The sequence below is a fragment of the Emys orbicularis genome, chromosome 5 (assembly GCF_028017835.1).
Source record: "Emys orbicularis isolate rEmyOrb1 chromosome 5, rEmyOrb1.hap1, whole genome shotgun sequence".
Lineage (NCBI taxonomy): Eukaryota > Metazoa > Chordata > Testudines > Emydidae > Emys > Emys orbicularis.
In genome coordinates, this window is record NC_088687.1 from 120,525,846 (window position 1) to 120,549,104 (window position 23,259).

Below are 23,259 nucleotides of genomic sequence, written 5' to 3' on the forward strand. Positions count from 1 at the left end.
TAGAAATAAGTATTAAAAATGAAATTTGTTTAACTGGTTTGACAGCTGTAAAGTCAAATGCTTCAAAATTTAAAATATTTATTAGATACCACTGTTACTTATTACTGTACTTAGTTACATCTTAGTTAAGAGCTTTATATATATATATATATAATTCTTATGCAACATTTAGATTACATACACAAGCAAAACTAGGTGGCACTCAGATACTACAGTATGGGCACCATAGAAATGCCATAGATTAGATGAGAGAGACACAAAAAAGGCATATAGAACTTAAGACAGGCAGATAGGAGTTTTCAACACCATAGACATTTAGAGAAAATTAAAAGGGCCCATTATTGAATGATTGTTAAAGAACCTGTCACATCTACAGTGATTTATGACTTTACTTAAATGAACAGAGCATTCAACTGGCAATTTATTATTGATCATTCTCTTCAGATTTTTTAAGGATAGAGGTCTTCCTTACAGATAGGTACAACAATCACAGCTGACTAAAGTCTCTAATGGACTGAGATGAAACCCCAGATCTCAACTTTCTCTGAAATCTGGTCAGAATTTGGAACCAACTTTGGGCCAGATCCTGTCCACTGCTCTGGCAGTGCAAAAGGCTGTAAAATTACCATACCAGGGCAGCTGGGGAATCTTCCAGCGTGGCAGAATCCTCAGACGGGGTAAAGCCAGCACAGGTGTGTGTATGCCCACTTTTGCCATTTTTCTTATCTCCAGGAAGGGGAGCATGTCTGGCTGGTAATGCCCCTCGAAGGGCAATTACTAACAGAGGTAGGTTAGAGCAGCCCTGAGACTGGCTCCAGCAGCTTTGAAGAGAATATAAAAAATGTGTAGCCCAATACTACGAATTGTTGGATAGTTATTACCAAATGATCCTTTGGTAATCCTCCTGGGGCTGCCTGGTGGAAACGGTCACACAAACAGAAATGAAGAACTGACATCTCATTTGCTAGTGGCTGCTAGGCTACTGATAGCCTCTCATTGGAAGAAGAAAAATAGCCCCAAAATAGACGAATTTTTTGAAAAAATATGAGAGGTTGTAGTTTTTGAAAAACCAATGTACCAATTATGTACCCAGCAAAATAGATTGAGCACAAATAGATACACCTCTACCTCGATATAACGCTGTCCTAGGGAGCCAAAAAATCTTACTGCGTTATAGGTGAAACTGCGTTATATCGAACTTGGTTTGATCCGCCGGAGTGCACAGCCTCCCTCCCCCCACCCTGCTGGAGCGCTGCTTTACCGCGTTATATCCAAATTCATGTTATATCGGGTCGCGTTATATCGGGGTAGAGGTGTACTTAGATAATGGCTGCCATTTATTCAGCACTCAGATAAAGTACATTCACCTGCAAAAAAACCCCAGCACACCTGTCCAATTTTTTGAACACCAGCATTTGATACCCCTGCATGCTGTGATGAATGGGTATAATCAGAAGTTTTGCACAATTTAATAAATTACCAGAAACAACATGATAGCTAGTGTAAAGAAGGTTGCTCTGCAATCTGTTAAACAGAATACTGAGGATTATATTACTGTATAATTTTCTCTAAAAAAGCTCCCTTTTGTGATTATCATCATTTTGTCTGTGATATTTACATGACAAGGATTTGTAAACCTGTTAAAACTTCCTAAATAAATAAATAAATAGATTTTTTAAATGCGACATTTAGTTCCAGAAGCAAAGTGCAGTCCTATAGTGGATATACCCTAAACCACAATTAACTGAGCAGAGGGCTTTAACTGAAAATGTCACTACCAAATACTGGGATATAATATTTTAAGTACTTCCAGATTCAGGGAGAAAGGCTCAACACTGACTATATTTTAAAATATTGCATAAAAGGCAATGGATTCCAAGCAGATTGTTCAAATATGTGGCCAGATCCAATGGAGCTATATCAATTTACGATTGATATATCAAGCAAACTGCTCTGATTTTCGGCATGGTTTGTAGTCACACTGTTTACAATTCAGCCTCAATTAGACAAATGTCATGGGGACCACTAAATAAGGTCTGAAAATCAAGGTTTCAGATAAACGAGAGAATAACCATGTAATGAATAGATGTCCGGGAATATTACCCTGTTTCCAATAACAAGGAGTTTCTGATAACACAGGTTTAGATAATTGAGTTTGTTTTATGGAACCAAGGACCATAAATAACGGTGCTAGTAGTGAAAAGAATAACACTGTGCTCCAGTTGTTTAATATCCTTGCATGGCTTAACTGAAATAAAAAAAATCTATCCCATTCAAAAGATAAGTGGATTGCATTCCCAGTACCATGCATGATGAAATAATTGCAGGGTTCATTGCAGAATAGAGATCCATCCCATGTTAAAAGTTTGATTCCATGCATATAGGGCCTGTTCCAACAGACACTGGAGTCCCTCCATTGACTTCAATGGGCACTGGATTGGATTCAACCGTAATAAATCAACTCTATGATTTGGGTGATTTTGATACAAGAGGGATTTCTGGATATTAAAAAAAATTATATGAAGTTGCAATTTAAATGAGTGTCCATATTGTATAAAGTAGGATCAATTATTTTAGTTATATTTTGACCTTATTCACTTTTCTCTTATATATGTGTGTGTGTGTGTGTGGCTTTGTAAACTCCTGTTAAGTACAGACCATGTTTTTTTTCTACATATGCAGAGTGCCAGAAACAGATGAATTCTGTTATTCTTTCTTCTTGATCCCTTTTTAGACTCTCATGAACATAATACATATATTATATACAAATAAATGTTGAGACATGGATTCCAAGGAATTGCTTTGATCTGGATATTTTATCACTGTGTGTTTTATGTTTGTTAGAGTGTGTATTGAGAGAGACAGATATTCTTTCTGGTTTGGCAGAGCTGCACATGAGGCAAGAGCCAGGAAGTGAGGATTGGGGCAAAGACACTTCAAGCCAGCCAGACACTCATGCCTCCCTACACCAGCTAGGATGGCTCTACACCACAAAAAGACTGCCCAACATAGTGAAAATCTTTCTAGGGGAAATTAAGACAAAATTTTGGCTGCTTTGAGGCACCAGGACACTGCAAAACAGCTGGATTGTATTGATGAGTTGTGTGTGTGTGTGTATTATAAGTGTGTGCGTACACAAGCATGTTGCAGTATCCAGGGATACACTAAATTGCAACCTTTCTCAGTTCTGGTCTGAATTCCATCCCCGCTACCAACCTGAAGTACTCCTCCTTTGTGCAGAAAGGGGTGATTTTCACCCTTAATACAACATCATATTAACACTGAAGGTGAATATTTTCTAAATTACTATATTACTCCCATATTTCATAAAGCGTAACCCACACACCTCCTGGGTGTCGTGTTCTGCCCCCTCTGGTGGCACCAAGACCACTTAGAGGAGGTGTGTGGGTTACACAAGCTACAGCTTTTATTTATTAACTTGGTTGCTGTATTTTTTTTATGTTAAAGTCAATATCTATATGATCAATGACAGTGGATAGTTTTTGTGTTAAGCAGTATAACAAAGGTGTTTGCACCTTCAGTTATATGTTTGACCAATTAGTCTGCTTTACTGCATATCCTAACAAATGTACTATATGATTAAAAACAATGCGGTCAAGAAGATTTGTTGGTCTGGCCAAGAAATGTTTTCTTAGCAATGCTACTGGAGTTGTGAAAACACAAGAAGAATGTACTAAGTAGGAGTTCAGAAATCACCTTACTAGTTCCCGTGACTCATTCTTATTGGATTTACATTCATCAGCAAATCCAAGAAAACAATTTGGTAATTTTAGCACAAAGCAGACAAAGAAGGATTTGCTAAGCTGATTAGAGACTGGGCTGTGAAATGTTTGAAAGGTTCAGTTTGATATACATTTACAGGATATGCACTATGGATGGGCTATCTCAGATACAAACATTATTTTGCAACCAACCTACGCTCTAGAATGTATCTAATTCTGAAGCAGAGATTAGCCAGGGAAATGTTTTACCACGTATAACGAACGGTAAGAGGCAAGACTGGCTTGTTATATTTACACTTTTTGTCAGCTTCTCAACAATATTAATAAACAGATGTGTCTGATCTTTAATAATGTTAATGCAACAAAATAATTTTCAGTAGAAATGTGGGGACTTGTATGTTATGTATAGATTAACACAGAGGTTACTATAGACTGACTTGTCTCTGGCAATTACTCAGATCACTAAGCCGATGGGTAACATTCATTTATGGCAATAAATACCATATTTTCTGACTACATTTATTCTTACCTCACCCTCTTTTTACCTCTTTATTAACCTATTGTATTTTTAAAGCTCTAGTAACCACACATTCTATTTACTAACCTGCAAATTAAAACAAACCTTTAACTTGATATTTTGCCTGATTAAATAAAAATATGATATGAATGTTAAAGAACATGTACTGGACAAAATAGCTCCCGTGTAAAAATCTTCACTGTATTTCAGTATTTCATACTACACATCATAAAGGCTTAAAACATTTCTCAGCGCACTTTCCTTGTGCCTCACTCATAAAAACAGATGCATTTACTCAGACTGTTAGGGCCTGATTCTGCTAAATTAACTGTTAGATGAGGCTGCAAAGCACCTCTCACAATGGGCTCTGCCTATTGCAGAACCGAGCACTCAACTATCAACTTATTCAGATCGAGCTCTCTCTTGTACATGGGGAAATGAGAAAGGCAATGACAACAGCATTCCCTGATGGTAGGCATGGTGTCATCTTATTTCTCTTCAAGATCCAAAATTTGGCATAATTTCAACTATCAAGACATGTCAACAATACACTATTTGGGATGTACTGTAGCATCTTAAACCTCAGCACAGTCCTTCATTTACATAGCAGGTAACTTAATTCCATTTCCTCCTCTGCACCTCAACCCGAGAGGATAATGCTTTTAATTTTACTAATGTAGGAAGACTGTTCCTGCTAATCTTTATTATGCATTTGCAGTTCCTATTTGTCTTCCTAAATAGAATGAATCTTCCAGCAGCTCCAGTGACGCATTTCATTGTACAAAAATTAATGTGTATTAAACCACATTTGTCTTGGTAGTAAATTAGTGAAGTTTATTAATACAACACATCTTAACAGGATTGTTTCCCACATGCTGATCCTGGATTACTTACTGAAATTGAATGTACAGCTCTTGATATTTACTAGAACATTAGGTTTTTATTAGCATTGGTGCTCTTAATTTATGCTTTAAGAAAATTACATCAAAAATGAATATTAACACAGGACTATCAACCATCCTATTGTTTCTCATCATGGGTGCGGTTAATTTGAGGGTTTTTTCATTATTGTATCACCATAATAAGCTTGACGTTGTCAATAGTCCTATGTTAATATTAATTAATTTTCTTAAAGCATGAATTCAGAGCATCAATACTAATAAAAAGCAAGCATGTGAAATATCAAATGAATGTCTATGCTGTTTAATAATTTTAAGAGGTTAAACTTTTTTTTTCTAAACCCCAAAGTTGAGTTGAGCCTCTTAAAATTATTAAACTTCATTGATACTCATTTTTTTGGCATAACAATAACCACATTTGAAACAAAAGATCTCAATATTTAATTTAGAAAGACACATTCAGGAAATTGGATAATAGTTTTTCATCAAAACAATTTTTGTCTTTCTTGACCAATATGCATCGGGACAAATTTTAAAAAAATAAGGAACCTTTCATCACCATAACTGTTAAATATTTTTTTAAAAGCCCTGATTTTTAGAACTGCTGAGCACCTGCCACTTCCATTGACTTTGTTTGGAGAGATGAGTGCTCAGCACTTCTGAAAAACAGCAGAATATAGAAAAGTTCTGAGCTTCAGATACCAGAAATTGGAAGAGACCACGAGAATGCCACTGAATAGGAGGTTTTCAGAGAGGTAGTTGTGTTTTTCCTGAATAGGAGGGTTCACAAGTACTCTACATGTTTAGCAGCACACTAATAGTTCACACTGAAGCTTATTACCCATTGTATTGATTTACTTCAGATGATAAAAGCATCTATTTGGCTGGCATTTGGAAGGGGTTAGATTTATTTAGCTGAATTCTTTCCCCAAACTGTACCTGGAGATTATGCTGTTCCATAAGTTTATGTAAGCAAGTTGCTTAAACTGTCCACTTTATCACATTATTGTTTAACCAGAAGATAGAGTTGTCCTACATGCTTTGAGTGGTTGTTTTTTAATAGTTTTCCTCAGTTTGGATCTCATGGATAAACTTTGTCAACCTTTTTGTTCAGTAATGCTAGAGTCTATCTGTCAGATTTTATCCTAAAGCATATTATTGTTCCAGTCAGAAAGGTAATGAGTGAAAAACCTGAAAACACAGGTAAGTTCTAGTGTTCCATCTAGATGCTCAATCAGCACTGATTAGAATATATCATGGACCCATGTAATTCTTGAATGTGCTCAGATGCCATGGTGATGAGTCCACTATAAATGCCTAGGTCACTACTGGAGATAAGATGTTATGTTTGCATTGTTCTCTATTACTCTTTGAATGTATATGTTTGGCAAGTGTGGCATAACTGTCCTCAGTTTGTACATTTCATAAAAATAGTTTAAAATCAGAAATTGTATGAGAAAGGATGGATCCTGGTTTTGTAGGGCAGTAGTTATACATCACCTTGAGCTCACTTGTTGCAGATAGCAAACTTAGTGGTCATACTTTTATTTATTCTCTTGATTCTATGACACATCTATGAGTTCCTGAACAAGCCACGATCTTTATGGCTCAGGACAACTCCCCAGGCCTCATCATATCCTCTGCCTCACAGCCAGTGTCTTCTAGTTCAGCATTGAAAAAGCCTCTAGAGAGATAAATGAATTTCTCCCTACTAAAACGGAGTACTTTAATGACTCTAGTGGGGGAAACAATTGCCATAATTGATTATATGGATACCTGGAGAAATAGATCACCACCTGGACTCACCCGAGATCAGTTTGAGTTTATGCAATACGTCAGTTATTGAATCCAATGCCTCTGCACCAGACTGACAATTAAGACAGTTTTAAGTATGAAGAGAAAAAAAAGAAACCTTGAAAGCCCAAATGTGCAGTCTGAACACATGGGCTGTTGGGATTCTGAATATGCAGGGAGATATTCAAAGCCATGGATTATATAGATAAACCAAATCCATGACTACTAGATCTTTCCATGAAGAAGACTTCACTTCTTTCATGTAAAGTTCCTATCAAAACATCTCTAAGGAGTGTCCTGAAAAAGCTAACACAAGAATCACATACATTGTAATTTTTTTTATTCTCATTTCTCTTCCACTTAAGTCTGGATATCCTATTATAATGGAAAGACCAAGAGAGATTAAGCAGTAATATTATATTCTGCAAAACTAGGAGACATCTTTGGTAAAGTGGATACCTTCTGGAATAAGGACCTTGGCTCTTTGACTTATGCTGAAAAAAAGAAAATATTTGAAATGCGTTATTCCCTTGGCAAACTATAGATAGTTCAGTTTTGGGGTATAGCCATTTATCTTTCAGGTGATGTAGAATTCTTCATTTTCTGTTCATATCCATTCAATTTGCTGTAATTTCCTCTTATGTGTAATGCACTGCTGAATGGTCTAATGGGGTTATATGACTAAAGGATATACTTTAAAGATGTGGTTTAAAGTTGTGGCGTATGTGAAGGTATGTATTACGATTATATTATTTTAGGTATGAGGTATGTGGGAGGTAAAATATATGTGTGGAAGGGAGATAGTGGTTGAAACCCAAGGACTTTGTGAGGGCCCAACTGGGTTACTAGAAGCTACCCCAGAATGCTGGTTCAAAAGTCAGCAGTGGGACGAGGATCATTGGAGTGGTGAATGTGAAGACTTGCCTGCTGAAGGTGTCCATGCTGGCTAAAGGTGCCAAGAAAGGCCGCTTCAGACTCCAGAGACTGGTACCTCAGGGATGCAGAGGCTGCCGAGAGGGTGGCGGTGAGACCAGACTGAGAAAACATCAGATGCCAGGGTTTATGAAAAGAAAGCCTGAGAACTGGGGTATAAAATAAGACTTTACAGGGCTTGAAAAGGACATTGCCAGATGGCCAAAATTGGAGTTCATTCATAGGTGTTAATTGTAAACAGTAAGTAGTAAATTACAAGTTTATTAATTCAGGCTGGTGTGGAGCTGTGGTAAATAGGGTTTTTCTACAGCAGGCATCAAAAATCAGCTACCATACCTATCAGGGGACGACCCTCATGCCACCACTCTGGGCCATACCAGGTCCTTGTAACAAGGGAGCAGGGGGAAGGGTGCCCCTTCTTAGTGAGAAGCTTGGTAGTGGCAGCAGGTATCTGAGACTGGGTTGTAGGAAATCCGGGGTCATGACAAAAGTAAACATGGTTAAGCTGTTTATAGGCAGGAATGCTTATGCTCTCAATCTTCCACTTACGTACATGTCTTATGCTCAGGTGTGGGATAGTAAAGATGTCATTCTTTTTTATGGTTCCTTTCTTTCTGCAAAGCTGGTCCCAGCACTAGAGAACATCTTTTAGGTATTTATAAAGCACCTGTCACTATAATATTTAAATTCTTAATGTGACATTGGGGAAAATCTGATTTGTAGAGGTGATAAGATGAACTAATAGGTCTTTTTTATTTCTTTCTCCTATAATCTGATAAAAGGGAGATGGGACAGAGAAGACTGCAAGGGGGAAATTACTTTTTTGCATAAATAAATTTCTCTCCCTCTCTCTCTCTCTCTCTCTCTGATTGACAGCAACCATTTCTGGAGCTGGGCACGTATCAATCTGCTGTCCTTTAAAGATTTTCCAGCCCTTTCTCTGCATCGTAAAATATAGTAAAAACAAAAATAAAGGTAGAAGTAGTTCAGGTTTTATTATGCTTTTCTCTTGTGTTTGAATACTGCCAAATGAATTAACCTATCCTAAGTTAAGGCCAAGTTCTGTTCACATTAGGTAGATTGCTACTCCATGAGCACCCTGGGAATGCTCACAAAGTAAGATCCTACTCAGTGTCAATGAGGGTGGCAGAACCTGATCCTCAATAACTTACTCATTTCAGCAGAGAACATAAATTCACACAATTACTTCAGTGCATTGATACATGCTGATCATTTTGATTAAATCCGCTTTCTTAAATGATATTTAACCTTACTGCTGCTTTTGCTCTGGTAACACATTACACTGTATTCTATTAAACAGCTGTCTCTGCCCAATGTTCTTTGTAGCCACAGCATGCAGCATGGCATTCTCTTATATATATATATTTTTTTACTATGAAGATTACTATATTTAAAATTATATTAAAATGATCCCTTTGCCAAATATCCAAAAATCATGTTGCTGTGCTGGCTAAGGTGCAAATTAATTCTTTTAAATGAAGTTCTTCATTGAAAAGTTTAATAACATGCATACCACTAGCTTTCAAAGAGCTACGCAACACAACAACACATTTTTGTGGCAACATGTGTAGTAGAAGCAGTTGGACTGCACTTACCTTATTGCTAGAAGCAAATATCACAAGCTGCTCACAACAGATTTTTAATTAACATATGTTGCCTCCCACAAGTATAAAGAGTGGCGTAAATCAATGCACCGCCATTGAATTCAATGGTGCATTGCCAATTTGCACTAGCTGAGGATGTGGCCCAAAGTCTGCATGTTGCAGTTAGAGTTTAATAAAAGCAGCGTATGTCTTCGTGAGCTGGTATAATTCCACAGAAAGGCCTGGTTTCCTTCATGCACAGTGGGGATACATGAATGATTCCCGTTATGCACTGATGGGTTAGTTGTACGTAAATCCCCACATATCAAGATGAAACTATACTACCAATCTGAAGTGTTTTAAATATCTCCATACTAAGTTCATTTCAAATGTATTCACTAGGAGCAAAGCCAGCGTCCTGTGGCTGAGAACTCACTCCTTGTGAGTGGACCAAGAGGCAGCTGGAGAGCTGTAAAAGCTCTCTCTCTCTCTCTCTCTCTCACACACACACCCCTGCCAATTTCAGTCAACATGGCACTCCCCATAAAGAACACTTTGAGACCCAGCAGCTCCCCCATAAAACAAATGCCACTATCACGTTGAACCACTAAGGCCTGGTCTACACTACCCCCCAAATTCGAACTAAGGTACGCAACTTCAGCTACGTGAATAACGTAGCTGAAGTCGACATACCTTAGTTCGAACTTACCGCGGTTCAGACGCGGTCCACATGCGGCAGGCAGGCTCCCCGTCGAATCCGCGGTACTCCTCTTGCCGAGCTGGAGTACCGCAGTCGACGGCGAGCGCTTCCGGGATCGATTTATCGCGTCCAGACCAGACGCGATAAATCGAACCCAGAACTTCGATTCCCAGCTGCCGAACTAGCGGCTGGGTGTAGACCTGGCCTAAGACCTTTATAGAGACCAGATCCCTTCATTTGAGACACTGACAACCCCATGCTCATTGATTGGGCACACTTCCCACCCCTACTTCCCCAACTGCCATGCTGTCAAGGCTCACTTCATGCAGAAGCACAGCGCTCACCTTGGCTTCCTCCACCGTGGGACCTTCTCTGCACTCCCCTCAAGACATTAAGGCCAGGTCTACACCCAGCCGCTAGTTCGGCGGCTGGGAATCGAAGTTCTGGGTTCGATTTATCGCGTCTGGTCTGGACGCGATAAATCGATCCCGGAAGCGCTTGCCGTCGACTGCGGTACTCCAGCTCGGCGAGAGGAGTACCGCGGAGTCGACGGGGAGCCTGCCTGCCGCGTGTGGACCGCGTCTGAACCGCGGTAAGTTCGAACTAAGGTATGTTGACTTCAGCTACGTTATTCACGTAGCTGAAGTTGCGTACCTTAGTTCGAATTTGGGGGGTAGTGTAGACCAGGCCTAAGCTTGCTCATAAACTGCAACCATTCAGGTTAAGTAAAAGCTGCATCCATTTTCCCAGAAGCCATCATGGCTAGAGCATCAAAAGGACGTCAGAAGGAGACCAGGACAGAGGTCTTGTAGGAGTTGTATAGAGAAGTGGGGGTTGAAAACCCAATTTCAGAGAAACTCAGACTTTTGAAAGGACAAAATGAAGTTTCTATTACAAGCTCTTTCAAAGTGTCTCTGAAACGGGGAATATCTGTGTCAAGCACTGCATCCCCATCAGGGGCCACCTCATTCTCCTTAGTCCTGCCCTGCCATTAGAGTTAATAAAGGGGCAGGAAGAATGGTAAGTGCTATTAATACAGTAGAGGATGCCCAAATATAGAGATTGTTATAAAGGCACAACTTTTTAAACAGTGAGGGTAATTAACTATTGGAACAATTTACCAAGGGTTGTGCTGGAAATCTTTAAATCAAGATGGGATGTTTTTCTAAAGGATATGCTCTAGTTCAAACAGGAATTAATTCAGAGAAGTCGTATGGCCTGTGTTATATAGGCAGTCAAACTACATGATCACAGTGACCCCTTCTGGCTTTATAATCTATGAATCCCTGTGACACTATTACTCAGCATTTGTTTTTTAAGAAGTGCACAGAACTTTGGGTTGTTATTAATAAGCACTAGACTCACAGGAAACCCACCAATACTGTCACTTGAATAAGAATAAATGCGTTTGCTATGAATTATTGTGATTCCTGTTACAACATTGAGGGTATAAATAAAGCAAAAAAACACAATGACTTCATTTGAGACTGTGTAGTCTAGTGGACTATGTACCCAACTGGAGCCAGGAAGATCCAAGTTCTGATCCAGTTCTGCCACTCACATGTTCTCTATTGTCTTTGGCAAATTACTTAACCTCCCTGACTCAGTTTCCCCACCTGTAATACAGGAATAATAGCTATTTGAAAATATTAAGTACCCGTTTGGTACTAGATCTCAATTTCATATGCCCTGCTTTTGTTACACAGGTGCATTCTACAAAGTTACACTGTATAAGGTGATGAGCATTGTACAATGACTTCAGATAACTATAGCTAGATAAATGGCGAGATATAAATATAGCTGTGTCTAAAAGAACAACAATGCCTATCACAGCAAACCAATAAGAACTAAAAAGCTGTCAAGTACTAATGGACACATGTAGCAAAGTTGCTCCAAGATCTGCTCCTCCAAACAGGTGCATCAGGAAGACCTGATGGATTCTGGGGAGGGAGGGAGAGTGAGCCTGGAGGGAGGGGATGAGTTCTGTAAGGGAAAAAAAAATCCTAAAACATAAGACCTGATTTTCAGAAGTGCTCATCACACACAGTACCCATTGCTTGAGGCCAAGAACTTTTCTTTTGGCACTTTCTTAGCTCAAATCTGGCCAGAAAAGATTTGAATTAAGATTATATGCATTGGGTTCCCTGGGGTTTATATTTTCTATATTCAGTTTTAACAGAGAAGGAATGATCAATGCCTGCAAATAGGAACCTATCAGAGAAATGCGGACCTAATCCCACTGCAATAGTGTGACTGTAGCTCTAGTAATATTGTTCTTTCAGGCCAGAAAGGGCCCCAAGATGTTTATATTTAATTTTATAGGTTTCTGATACGGTGTTTCAACAAAAACAAACCCATTTAGCAACAGTGTTATGTTGGGGGACTGTCATTTGAAACTTTGCTCCTTTGAAAGATGCTCTGGAGTATATGGTACCAGCTTGCATGTTTCAGGGCTAGTCTCCTTAACTACTATGTCTACAGCTTCTTGTCAGCAGGCCAATTGCCACTGATGTTTAAGTAAAACTCCCCAGTGATTCAATGAGGAGCTCTGTTAAAAACTGATGGCATTATATAGCCCAGTGTAATTTCTGAAACATGAATTACAGCCCCCCTTCATGCATTTCTGCCGACTGTTGGTATCCAGGCTGAGAGTCACTGCAACAGAGCATTTAAGGCAGGAGTAGGCAAACTTTTTGGCCTGAGGGCCGCATCAGGTTTTGTAAATTGTATGGAGGGCCGGTTAGGGGAAGAGGTCGTGGTCCAGCCCCCACCTCCTATCTGCCCCCCCCCGAATCCTGCCCCGTCCAACCTCCCCATTCCCTGACGGCCCCTCTGGGACCCCTGCCCCATACACACACCCCCCCGATCCCTGTCCCCGACTGCCCCCGGATCCCCGCCGCCTCATCCAACCCTTCCTCTCATTCCTGATGGGCCCCCCGGGATCCCTGCCCCATCCAACCATCCCTTCTCCCTGTCCCCTGAGTGCCTCTGGAACCCCTGCCGTCCCATCCAACCCCCCCTCTCCTTCTTGACTGCCCCCCTCCAGGACCCCTGCACCCATTCAACCCCCTGTTCCCGCCCAACCGCCCCAACCCCTATCCACACCCCCACCCCCTGACCACCACCCCGAACTCCCCTGCCCTCTATCCAACCCTCCCCCCCACTCCCTACCCCCTTACCGCGCTGCTTGGCGCACCGGTGGCTGGTGGCACTACAGCCGCGCCACCTGGCTGAAGCCGGGCCACGCCGCCGCCACAACGCAGCACAGAGCACCGGGTCAGGCCGGCTCTGCAGCTGCACTGCCCCAGGAGCTCACAGCCCTGCCGCCCAGAGCATTGTGCTGGCGGCAGAGCGAGCGAGCTGAGGCTGCGGGGGAGGGGAGGCAGCAGGGGAGGGGCTGGGGGCGAGCTTCCCGGGCCAGGAGCTCGGGGGCCGGGCAGGACGGTCCCGCAGGCCGTAGTTTGCCCACCTCTGATTTAAGGCACCCAGGGTTACAGGACAGGTGGTGACACAACCTCTCACTGGTCTGAGTTGAACCCGAAGACATGACATATGTGCTACACTTCAGTCCTATTACTGACATCCTTGTATTGTCTTTCGCCCTCGATTGTGCTTCTAACAACCTCCTGTTGCATGTTGTTTCTGTTTAGGCCCCAGTCCTGCAACATGCTATAGGAAATTGCTGGCCTTTCTCCCCCAACCCTGGAAGAACTAAGGCCAAGCCCAAGTCTCTTCCTCAGAGCACAGTTTAATAATTCAAACAAAAAAACCCTCAGAGTAACACAAAATAAAGCTATTCCCTTAACCAACACAGGCTGCAGGGGCCCAGAGGTCTTTCAATCTTTGCCTCTGTCACACAGGGCCCAACCTCTCTCCTGCAGAGCTGCCCTTCAGCTGAGCTCCATCAGCCCTTCAGAGGGATCACCTACCTTCCCAGCTGAGTCTGACAGATGAAAGGGCTGGCTGACCCAGGTCTCCTGGCCCTTAAATGGGCAAGATAACCTGTTACATACCTGTCTTTTTTTGCGGGGGGGGGGGGGAGGAGTCAACTTCTCCCTCCAGGGTCTCAAACTTCTCATCCTTCTCAGCCGTGTGCTAATTCTGCAGGAGGATTTCATGGTGAAGTTTCATCACCTCTTCCTCCAATATCAAGTGCTCTGCTTATCAATTGCATCCTTCAGCCTCATATGGACAACTTCTTGTTCCTTCATTATTGCTTGTGCCAAAACCTTGTCCCTTGAAGAGAGCATTATGCCATCTAAATCTGCAGGCTGCTAGGTAGAGCCATTGGCCTCCACCCTATTCTTATCGGTCACAGAAACCTTCTTCCCCAGATCTCGCCCACCCATTCCTTGAGTGGTCAGCAGGATAGTTTTAGTGGCTACTGACACCACTTCTAGATCTGCTCTGTACACCATTTCTGCAGATGTGTTGGTCTTTGGGTCCAGTTCCTTCCCCATATCCCTGGACTCCTGACCAAGGGAGAACCCCTCTGCCCTCCTGCCTCACTTCAGGCACCTGAAGCTCACACAGTACCATTAACAGACTATGCTGTTCTCCCAACTTTGACTCTGTCCTGTGAGCCATCCTTCTGAAACCCTACTGTGAGGCTGGCAGACCCGGTGCCAGCTTATGCCAAGGCCCCAGGGCCTCACTGAACACTGACAAATGAATAGTCTTGGCAGAATTCACATGCTGCAGGTCAATTGAATTTATAGAGCATAACCCAGCACTATTAAAAGTTTAAACTTGATATTGAGAGGTTTTTAAAGGTTAAAGATTAGACACAATGAGTGAACCACACTCGTATGATAATCTTGAGAGAAAAGACCTTGAACGTCTCTGCTTGCAGAGGGGAATATCCTATAAAAGGAAAACCCCAGATCAGGAACAGAGAGCTTTGCTCAGAAGTTTTGACCAGACATCCAAAGACCTTCCTGCACCACTTGCCACAGAGACCACTGCAGGGGAACTTGCCTGACTGCAGGACTTGGCGGCCCAGGAAGAATGTAAGCACGAGAGACCGATGGCAGAACTGTGGACCAGGGAAACTGATTCAACACAAGCAGCAGTCAAAGCCAGTGAAGAGGCTGACAAACAGCCAGCAAACAGGTTGAGGAGAGCGCCATCAAAGACACATGGAACAAATAGCAGCAGTCAGAGGCAACGCTGAAGCTGAAGAGAGGGCACACCAGAAGCAGATGGAAGCTCACACATTGCAGCTCAGAGTACTGGAGCAGCAAAAGGAGATTCCTGAGCCAGTGAATACAACCTCCTCCCCTCCCCTGCCCCAAGACACAAGGGAGTGGGAGAAAGTCTGCCCAATTTATAAAGAGACTGACTGTATAGAAGAGTTTCTGTCCTCCTTTGAGAGACTGAGTGGGATCCACATTATCTCAGAGAATAAATGGATGCCTATCCTCTTGACCAGATGAACTGGGAAGGCAAGACAAGTTTTTAATGATATGGAAAAGGGTGATGCTATGAAGTATAAGAAATGTAAAGAAAACCTATTGAAAGGTTTAAGCTTACCCCTGAGTCCTGCTGAAGTATAGAAATGTTAAAATGTTTGACAATTTCACACATGTTGAATATGTACAAAATGTGTAATTTTATAAGAAAATAGATAATGGTGACAGGGGCTGAAGGTGACTATGAAAAACTGTTTGATCTGATGGCCCAGGAACAATTGTTATGGGTAGTTACAGACAAGCTAAAGGCAGCCATCTGTGACTAAAATAAAATAAAATAAAAAACCTTCCACACTTTTGGAGGCTAAAGAAATTGTTGAATCAAGGGCTCATGGGGGGCACAAATCCCAGGGGAAGGAAAAAACCCCTGTGCCCCAGGTTCAGAGGGAGGAGGGATCTGGAAATAAACCTGTCCTCAACTTTGATTTAAAAAAATGCAAACCCAGGTTTTAAAACCCCCTGCACTAAGGGAAGGCAGGTCATCGGTCATCACTGTGGGGCTCCTGGACATATAAAACCAAATTAGCAGAGGAGGTGAAAGGCCCAACTGTATTAGGACGGAGCCTTGGGAAGGAAGTGAAGAATTTATTAAGAATGCGGAGGTAAAGAGCACAGATTGTAAGGGCTGGCGGGACACGGCGTCCCGAGTAAAGGAAAGTTTGGTAAGGGAGGAAAACAAACTCCCTGGTAAGAATTTAAATATATTAGCTTTGGCTGAATTCTCTGTAACTGTACCTCTGGCTAAGATCCACATCAAGTGGGAGGACATTAAAAGAAATGTTGTTGTAGGCATTAGGAATTTGCTACCTGCTGATATTTTAATAGACAATGATATTTTAACCATGTCTAAGCAGGTTAATGTTGTAGTTTGCAGCCAGAAAAAATATAGTGCTGCCTCACCCGTTTTGTCTGTGGGCAGCAAGGAGGGCTATGAGAGGTGGGAAATACCCTCACTCCTTTGTCAGCAGAAGGTAGCAGTTTGTCCTCAGAGGAAGAGTTTGAAAATTCCACTGCTTTGACAGAATCTGCTCTCAACGTCAGGGAGACTCAAAAGGAGTTTATTGAGGCTCAACAGGCTGACCCTTTCCTGGACAAGAAGAGAAATGCAGCTCAGAATAATACCCTGGCTAGGGAAGGGAAGGGTAGATTTTTTTTCTAGAAGCTTTGTTGCACCGAGAAGCTCTCACAAGTAAAAAAGTGTGTCCTGGTGAGGTACTAAAGTCTTATTTTATACTCCAGTTTTCAGGCTAGTGCTAAAGAAGAAATGCAAAAGCAGATCCAGGAAGATGTGGAAAGCATACTGTATATGGGGGAGGGGGTAAAAAAAGCCCCTGGGCATCTATTATTGTGATGGTACCTAAAAAGGATAAAACCCTTTCTGAGATTTTGTGTGGATTTTAGGAGGTTAAATGTTATCACCCAATTTAACCCTTACCCCACACCCTGGATAGAGGACCAACTGGACTTATTGGGTGGGACAAAATTCATAAGCACGCCAGATTTGACTCGAGGGAATTGGCAAATTCCCTTAGATGCTGAGGCCCAGGAAAAATCAGTTTTTATAGTGGAACCTGGCCTATATGAGTTTAAGGTTATGCCTTTTGGATTAATTAATGCAGGGGCTACCTTTCAGAGGCTTGTCAATGAAGTACTGCAGGGATTACAGACCTTTGCCGGGGCCTATGTAGACAACTTGGCTATTTTTAGTGACTCTTGCCAAGACCACCTGAATCATGTGGGGATTGTATAGCAGAGGCTTAAAGACACCAACGTCACTGGTAAGGTCTCCAAAAGCAAGATGGGGAGTGCAGAGGTATCTTATTTAGGGCTCATGGAGGTTTGTTCACCCTGATCCTTTAAAAGTAGAAGCTATTCAGAATTGGTGTGGCCCACAAACCAAGAAGCAGACCCTATCCTTTATTGGTCTGGCCAACCATTACTGGAGAATTGTAAAGGGTTTAATGATATGGTAGCACCCATAACAGAGCTTACAAAAAAGAGGAAGCCAGACCAGGTGGTATGGACCCAGGCCTGTGAGAAAAGCTTCTAGGACATAAAAGATGCTTTGTCTAAAGAGCCAGTTTTAGCCAGCCCTGATTTCAGCAAACCCTTTGTGCTGTGCACTCATGTTTCTAACATTGGGGTGGGGGACAAGAGGCATCCTGTTGCCTTCTTGAGTAAAAAACTGACCTCCCACCCCCACCCCTCAGCCCACTGAACAAACTATGCTGTCATCGAGTGTGATTGCTATGCCATTGTTTGGGCTGTTAAGCAACTTAAGCTTTATTTGTATAATTTAAAAAAATATGTTTTAACAGACTAGCTCACTGTAACCATATTAGTTGGGAGTAAAGAGACCAATTCCAGATGGTTACGCTGGAGCCTAGAGTATAACATGGAGCTCTGCAAGAGTATAACATGGAAATAATCCATATCCAGGGGAAAGAAAATGTAGTGGCAGATGCCTTCTCAAAAATAGGGGGATGGGGCCTTGAGGTGTATTCAGGAGTGTTGGTGACACTCCTTCCAGCACCTGTTTGGTGTTAGGAGTGACACGCTAGCAGACCGGGTTGTAGCTCATTCCACGGCACCTGGGCCTCACTGAACACGGACAAATGTATAGCTGGAAACCAGTTTGGCTCGCCTGTGTTAGTATTGTTAAAATAGATGTTAAGTTGAAAAGAATGTGTTTAGTATTTAGACTTTATGAAATGCGTGTAGGATGCTGCATGTATTAATCTTACATATAATATCTGTATCCCATGTTATAAGATAATATTTAAGAGTTTGCTCTTTAACTATAAAAATGTTTGCTAACACTGTAAACCCCCATGATCAGGAGAGAAGCATTACCAAGTGTGAAATACTAGTTTACCACAAAAGGTGTCATCTCCTCCTCAACAAAAGAAGGCCTATAGACACCAGACAAAGCATTGAGGAACATCAGTGGCTAAAAGACTTTGTTCATTGCTTCCCCCACGTTTTGAAGAGGGTACGTGCACGAGCCCTCGTCCCATCACAGCTTGAACACTGGGGGTAGGGAATAAATATCCCTGCTAAGGAGAAATTACCATCACTATGCTGCTTGGAATTCAGAAAGGGCAATATTTCAAAGCATAAGCAAGGGATCCTCAAGCTGCTTAGTTAGGGTTAGCCTTAAAGGACATATAGAGCGTGCATATATAGCAGCTACTATCACCTTTTGGAAACTAAGTTTGTAACTAATTTGTGTGTGTATGTTTACCTGCTTTAACCTTATAAATAACTCTTTTATCTCTTTTTCTTAGTAAATCTTTAGTTGTCATTATAGGACTGACTACAACCATTGTCTTTGCTTTGAGATCTGAGGAACAATTGATCTGGGGTAAGTGACTGGTCCTTTGGGACTCGGAGTAACCTGAATATTGTTATGATTTTTGGTGTAAGGGACCATCTATCTCAAAGGCAGGCTTGCCTAGGTGGCAAGATAGACCGGAGTGCCCAAGGGGACTGTCTGTGACTCCATGTTAAGGCTGCTCTAGTGCTTGAGGAGAAGCCCCGGACTGCCGCCGAGTATTCCAATCGGGCCCCTCGGGTCATAAAGCTGGCCCTGCTCCTATTCTCACCTTCCCCAGTGGGTACTGTTGGTCTGCCTTGCTGCTCAGCTCCCTTGGCCTCCATTCTGTCCACTACCTCTCCCACAGATCATGGCTGAAAATGCCCTACCCAGCTTTAGGCTCCCACAGGCAGAATCTGCAAGAATTGTTTCAGAACCATCAGGCTCATGATTGTCTCCACAACCAATGGGTGATGAGGTTCCACTACCACTGGGCCACTACACATGGACATATTCCTTATGGAAATGGCTCAGTCTGGAACAGGTGAGGATATGCCTCGAGTCAGTTCCAGTCTGTCTAAAAGGGTAGCTTTTATCTCCGGATCTGAGCTTGTCACTCAAGGTTTGGTATACTACCTGGGCCTCTCCTGTCAGAAATGGTGCCACACTGGCCATCCAAGTTGACTCCTTCCAGCTGGCAGCACTGGCCACTCACTCAAAGGTGCAGAGGAAGGCCTCAGGGTCATCTGCTGAGCCCAACTTCACCTACCATGGCCAGGGCAACCTGAGCTGCCCTCTCCAGGACCAGCAAGACTCCCTGGAGCCCATTTCTCCAGGTGCTTCAGGAACTGTTTTTGTTGACCCTGCAGGAGTTGTGGCTGGCTGTTGTGATGTCAACAGGTGGATATCTCCTCCCATCCTATCCTACTAAAAAAGCAAGGAGGGAATCCACCAGACAAACCCTGCTAGCCATCACTTCTGCCACTGTCCTTTCTATAACTGCTTTCCTGTTCTCCTCCACTTTTTCTTATGCTGCCTCATCTTCCTCTCAGTTCCAGAAGCTGTCTTCCTGCCCACATCCTCCACCACGTATAGGGCTGCTGGCCTATCTTCCCCAGCCCAGGAAGGAATAACACGACCTCCGAGTCTCTTTCAGACCCTTCCTTCAGGGCACGGTTTATTAACTTAATCAAATAAAATCACAAAGTAACACAATACCAAGTTATTCCCCTGACCAATCCAGGTTGCAGGGGGTCCAGAAGCCTTTCAATCTGCATCTCTCCCTGTTCCAGGGCCAGTCACAAGAGCCAGCCTCCGCTCTCAGCTGACTAAATTCTCTCAGCCCTTTATCCACCTGATCCCGTCTCAGCTGGATTAGATAATCAAACAGGGCTGGCTGGCCACAGGGTCACTGGCCCTTAAAGGTGCAGGCCACCCTCTTACAATGTTCTATGCAGGCAGACCCCGTCTGTCCGTGGAGCCCCCTTGAAGTCAGCATAGCTCTGCCCACACGGAACAATTTACAAGATGGAGGCCTCAGACTATAAGCTCTCTGGGGCAGTCCATTGTATTTTGTGTATGTATAGTGCCCATGCGGACCCAATTCTGATTGGGGCTCCCTGGAATGACAGCAATATAAATAATAAAACTCGGAATAACTTGGCAAGGTGACAGTGACGTGGTACTCTTGTGCTGGCGATGGTGGTGACAATGGTGTAACACTGATGTGGGGGGGAAGGAGTGGTGAGTTACCTGCTGTGCCTGCTGCAGCAGCTCCATGCGCTCATGCAAGATCTGGCTATCAAACTCGCGGCTCTGCCTCAGGATCTGCCTCCGCACCTTCTCCACTGCAGCTCGCAAATCCTCCCTCTGCACTTCATTCAATGACTCATTCGCCCGCCTTCCAGGGTCCTGCTGCAGAGCGTTATACAGCGTGGCTTCCAGCTCCTGGATTTTCTAATGCCAACCCAAATCACACACAAACAGGCTCACGTTTGAATACAGCAGGCAAACAAACCAACACGACAACAACAATGCTTGCAAGCCAAGCTTAACAGGGAGGAAGGACACAACTAGAGAGCAGAAAAGCAGCACTCATGTGAGCAGTGAAGAGCATTCCATATACAGTGCACATGTTCTTATGAGACTGTTTCCAGCATGGGCCTTGTGTTCTGTTCAATTGAATGATTGATTTGTTTAATTTAACCAGAGTTCACAGTATGTGTTGGGAAAGACAAAAGATTCAGCATTTTCCCACATGCCAAGTTTTTGTTCAATTCACGACAGGGCCCCACTGCCAATTCTGAGTTACAAGGTTAGTGCCAAACGAGTGTTTTCCCTCATTGCAGCTGGATTGTTAAATCAGCCCAGGGAATAAAACTGTTTACAAGGCATCAAAAAGAAGAACTGCAAGTGATATAGTAACTTACTGCAAGTCAAGAAAAAACCTGTCACTCATTTCTCTTTCTCTGACCCTACAGTTCTAATCTGCAGTTATTCCAGGTTTCCTTCATTTTCTTTGTTCTGAATTGCCATAAGCAATTCCATATACTCGTGTCTCAAGGGGATCAAAGGTTAAAGCATAGAATCAGAAATTTCATCAAGTAAAGAAACACCTGTGTTTTCTGGTCTGTCAGGGTACTTGAGGGCTAGGGCACACCAATAGATCTTTTGTTTCTTGTTAGTTTCTAATCAATTTTACTTTCAGTTTCTCATGCACTAACCAAATGCAGCAATATTTGGGAGGGGAACAGCACAGAATGTTAAAATCCAAACAGAAATCTATATTCACCGACTAAAATAAGACATCTTATTTCTTTTACAATTACGTTTTGTATGATCATATGAAAGAAAACCATCCAGAACAACATTATTTGGATCTAAACTATCTGGCAGCAACACACTAAACTTCACAACACCTTTGTGAGGTAGGTAATTGTATCCATTTTACAGATGCATAAACTAAACTGAATGGGTTGCCCAAGGTCACATGGTATAGAATGGAACCCAGGTGCCCAATCTCACAGTTACCTCCTTTAAACACTAGACCACACTGCTTCTCTAAGAATCCTTTTCCAATTTGAAATGCCTACAATATGTAACCAATTCTTCATGCCACAATACTTCTGTTTCTTGAGGTTTTACTCCACCTAATGAAGCTGAGTGCACTAATGTGCTAATTCAGAGGACTTTATTTAAGAAGTCTATAAGAGGTTAGAATAGATAGGATGGAAAGGATAGACATCTCTGGGTTTGGAGAAGTTAATGGCAAATATTTACAAATAGATGGAAAAATAACATTTGAAATGTTTTATAGTCATTTTCTGCATATTTTACTCATGATCACTGTGCACACTGTTAGCCTATCTCTGGCAACCAATTCTACCACCAAAAAATGTTGCCTTTTGCACATTTTAAAATAAAATGCAATGCAAAAAACATTACAATTCCAGTCATTTTAACCCATTTCCTGTTTTAAGTAACTTTTGGTTTCCTAATCTAGCAGAACAAAAAATCATTTAAAAAAGAACCCTATGTAATTTTTTTCATCTGTATTTTGTCAAATCTGATCAAGCATGAAAATTTAATGACTGTTCTTTTCCTACCATGTAAGCCTGGTCCAGAGCTTGTTTCCTGTAGTCGAGTTCTTCCTCTAAATAACCCTTCTGTTTACTGAACAGGTCCTGAGCAATAATAAAAACAACGGAGGGTTTGTTCTTTATCCTAACTCATGAGGAATCATAAAGTTCACCATTTTTTTGTATGCAATCTCTCAGTCACTTTCACCTGAAAGCAACTGAGAACCTAAAGCCATGGGTCATATTTATTGTTAGGATATTTAGAGTATTAGATTGATTAGTATTTAACAAACAAAAAACATCATATTAACTATGGGTATCTAGAAAGCACCTTTCCTTTGATGATCTCTAAAACACGGTATAAACCTTAAGGGCAAGATCCTGCCTTTATCTGACAGAGGCACACACAAAGGAGGGAGAGAAGGGTGAAGCATGTCCACCATGCATGTAGTACAAGAGCCATTATTTACACAAGGCAGGCCAAGAGAGGGGAGAAAATCATGTTGTTAAGTGCACTTCACTGCTCCTTTGAAAATGAGTAATACATGCCCCTCAAGGGTTTATGCTGGAGGCCTCAATCTACGTACTAACTAGCCGAGTGTGCAGCTATGTACTTTAGTCAGCAAATTGTATTTGAATTAGGAAATGGGAGGACTACTTGATGTGGAGTCCAGGACCCCTCCTTAGTGCAAGGCAGAGAACCT

The 23,259-nt window shown here is 42.2% G+C and overlaps 1 protein-coding gene across 1 annotated transcript in view; it reads right to left on the minus strand.

The window, feature by feature from the left end:
* Positions 1-23,259, minus strand: part of JAKMIP1 (janus kinase and microtubule interacting protein 1) — a 260,911-nt gene that overhangs the window by 15,175 nt on the left and 222,477 nt on the right. Inside the window, exons 21-22 of the mRNA XM_065404580.1 lie at positions 22,583-22,660; positions 20,730-20,933 (exon numbers count right to left, since the gene is read on the minus strand). Coding sequence (XP_065260652.1) covers positions 20,730-20,933; positions 22,583-22,660 — 282 coding nt within the window. The remainder of the gene's footprint in view (positions 1-20,729; positions 20,934-22,582; positions 22,661-23,259) is intronic.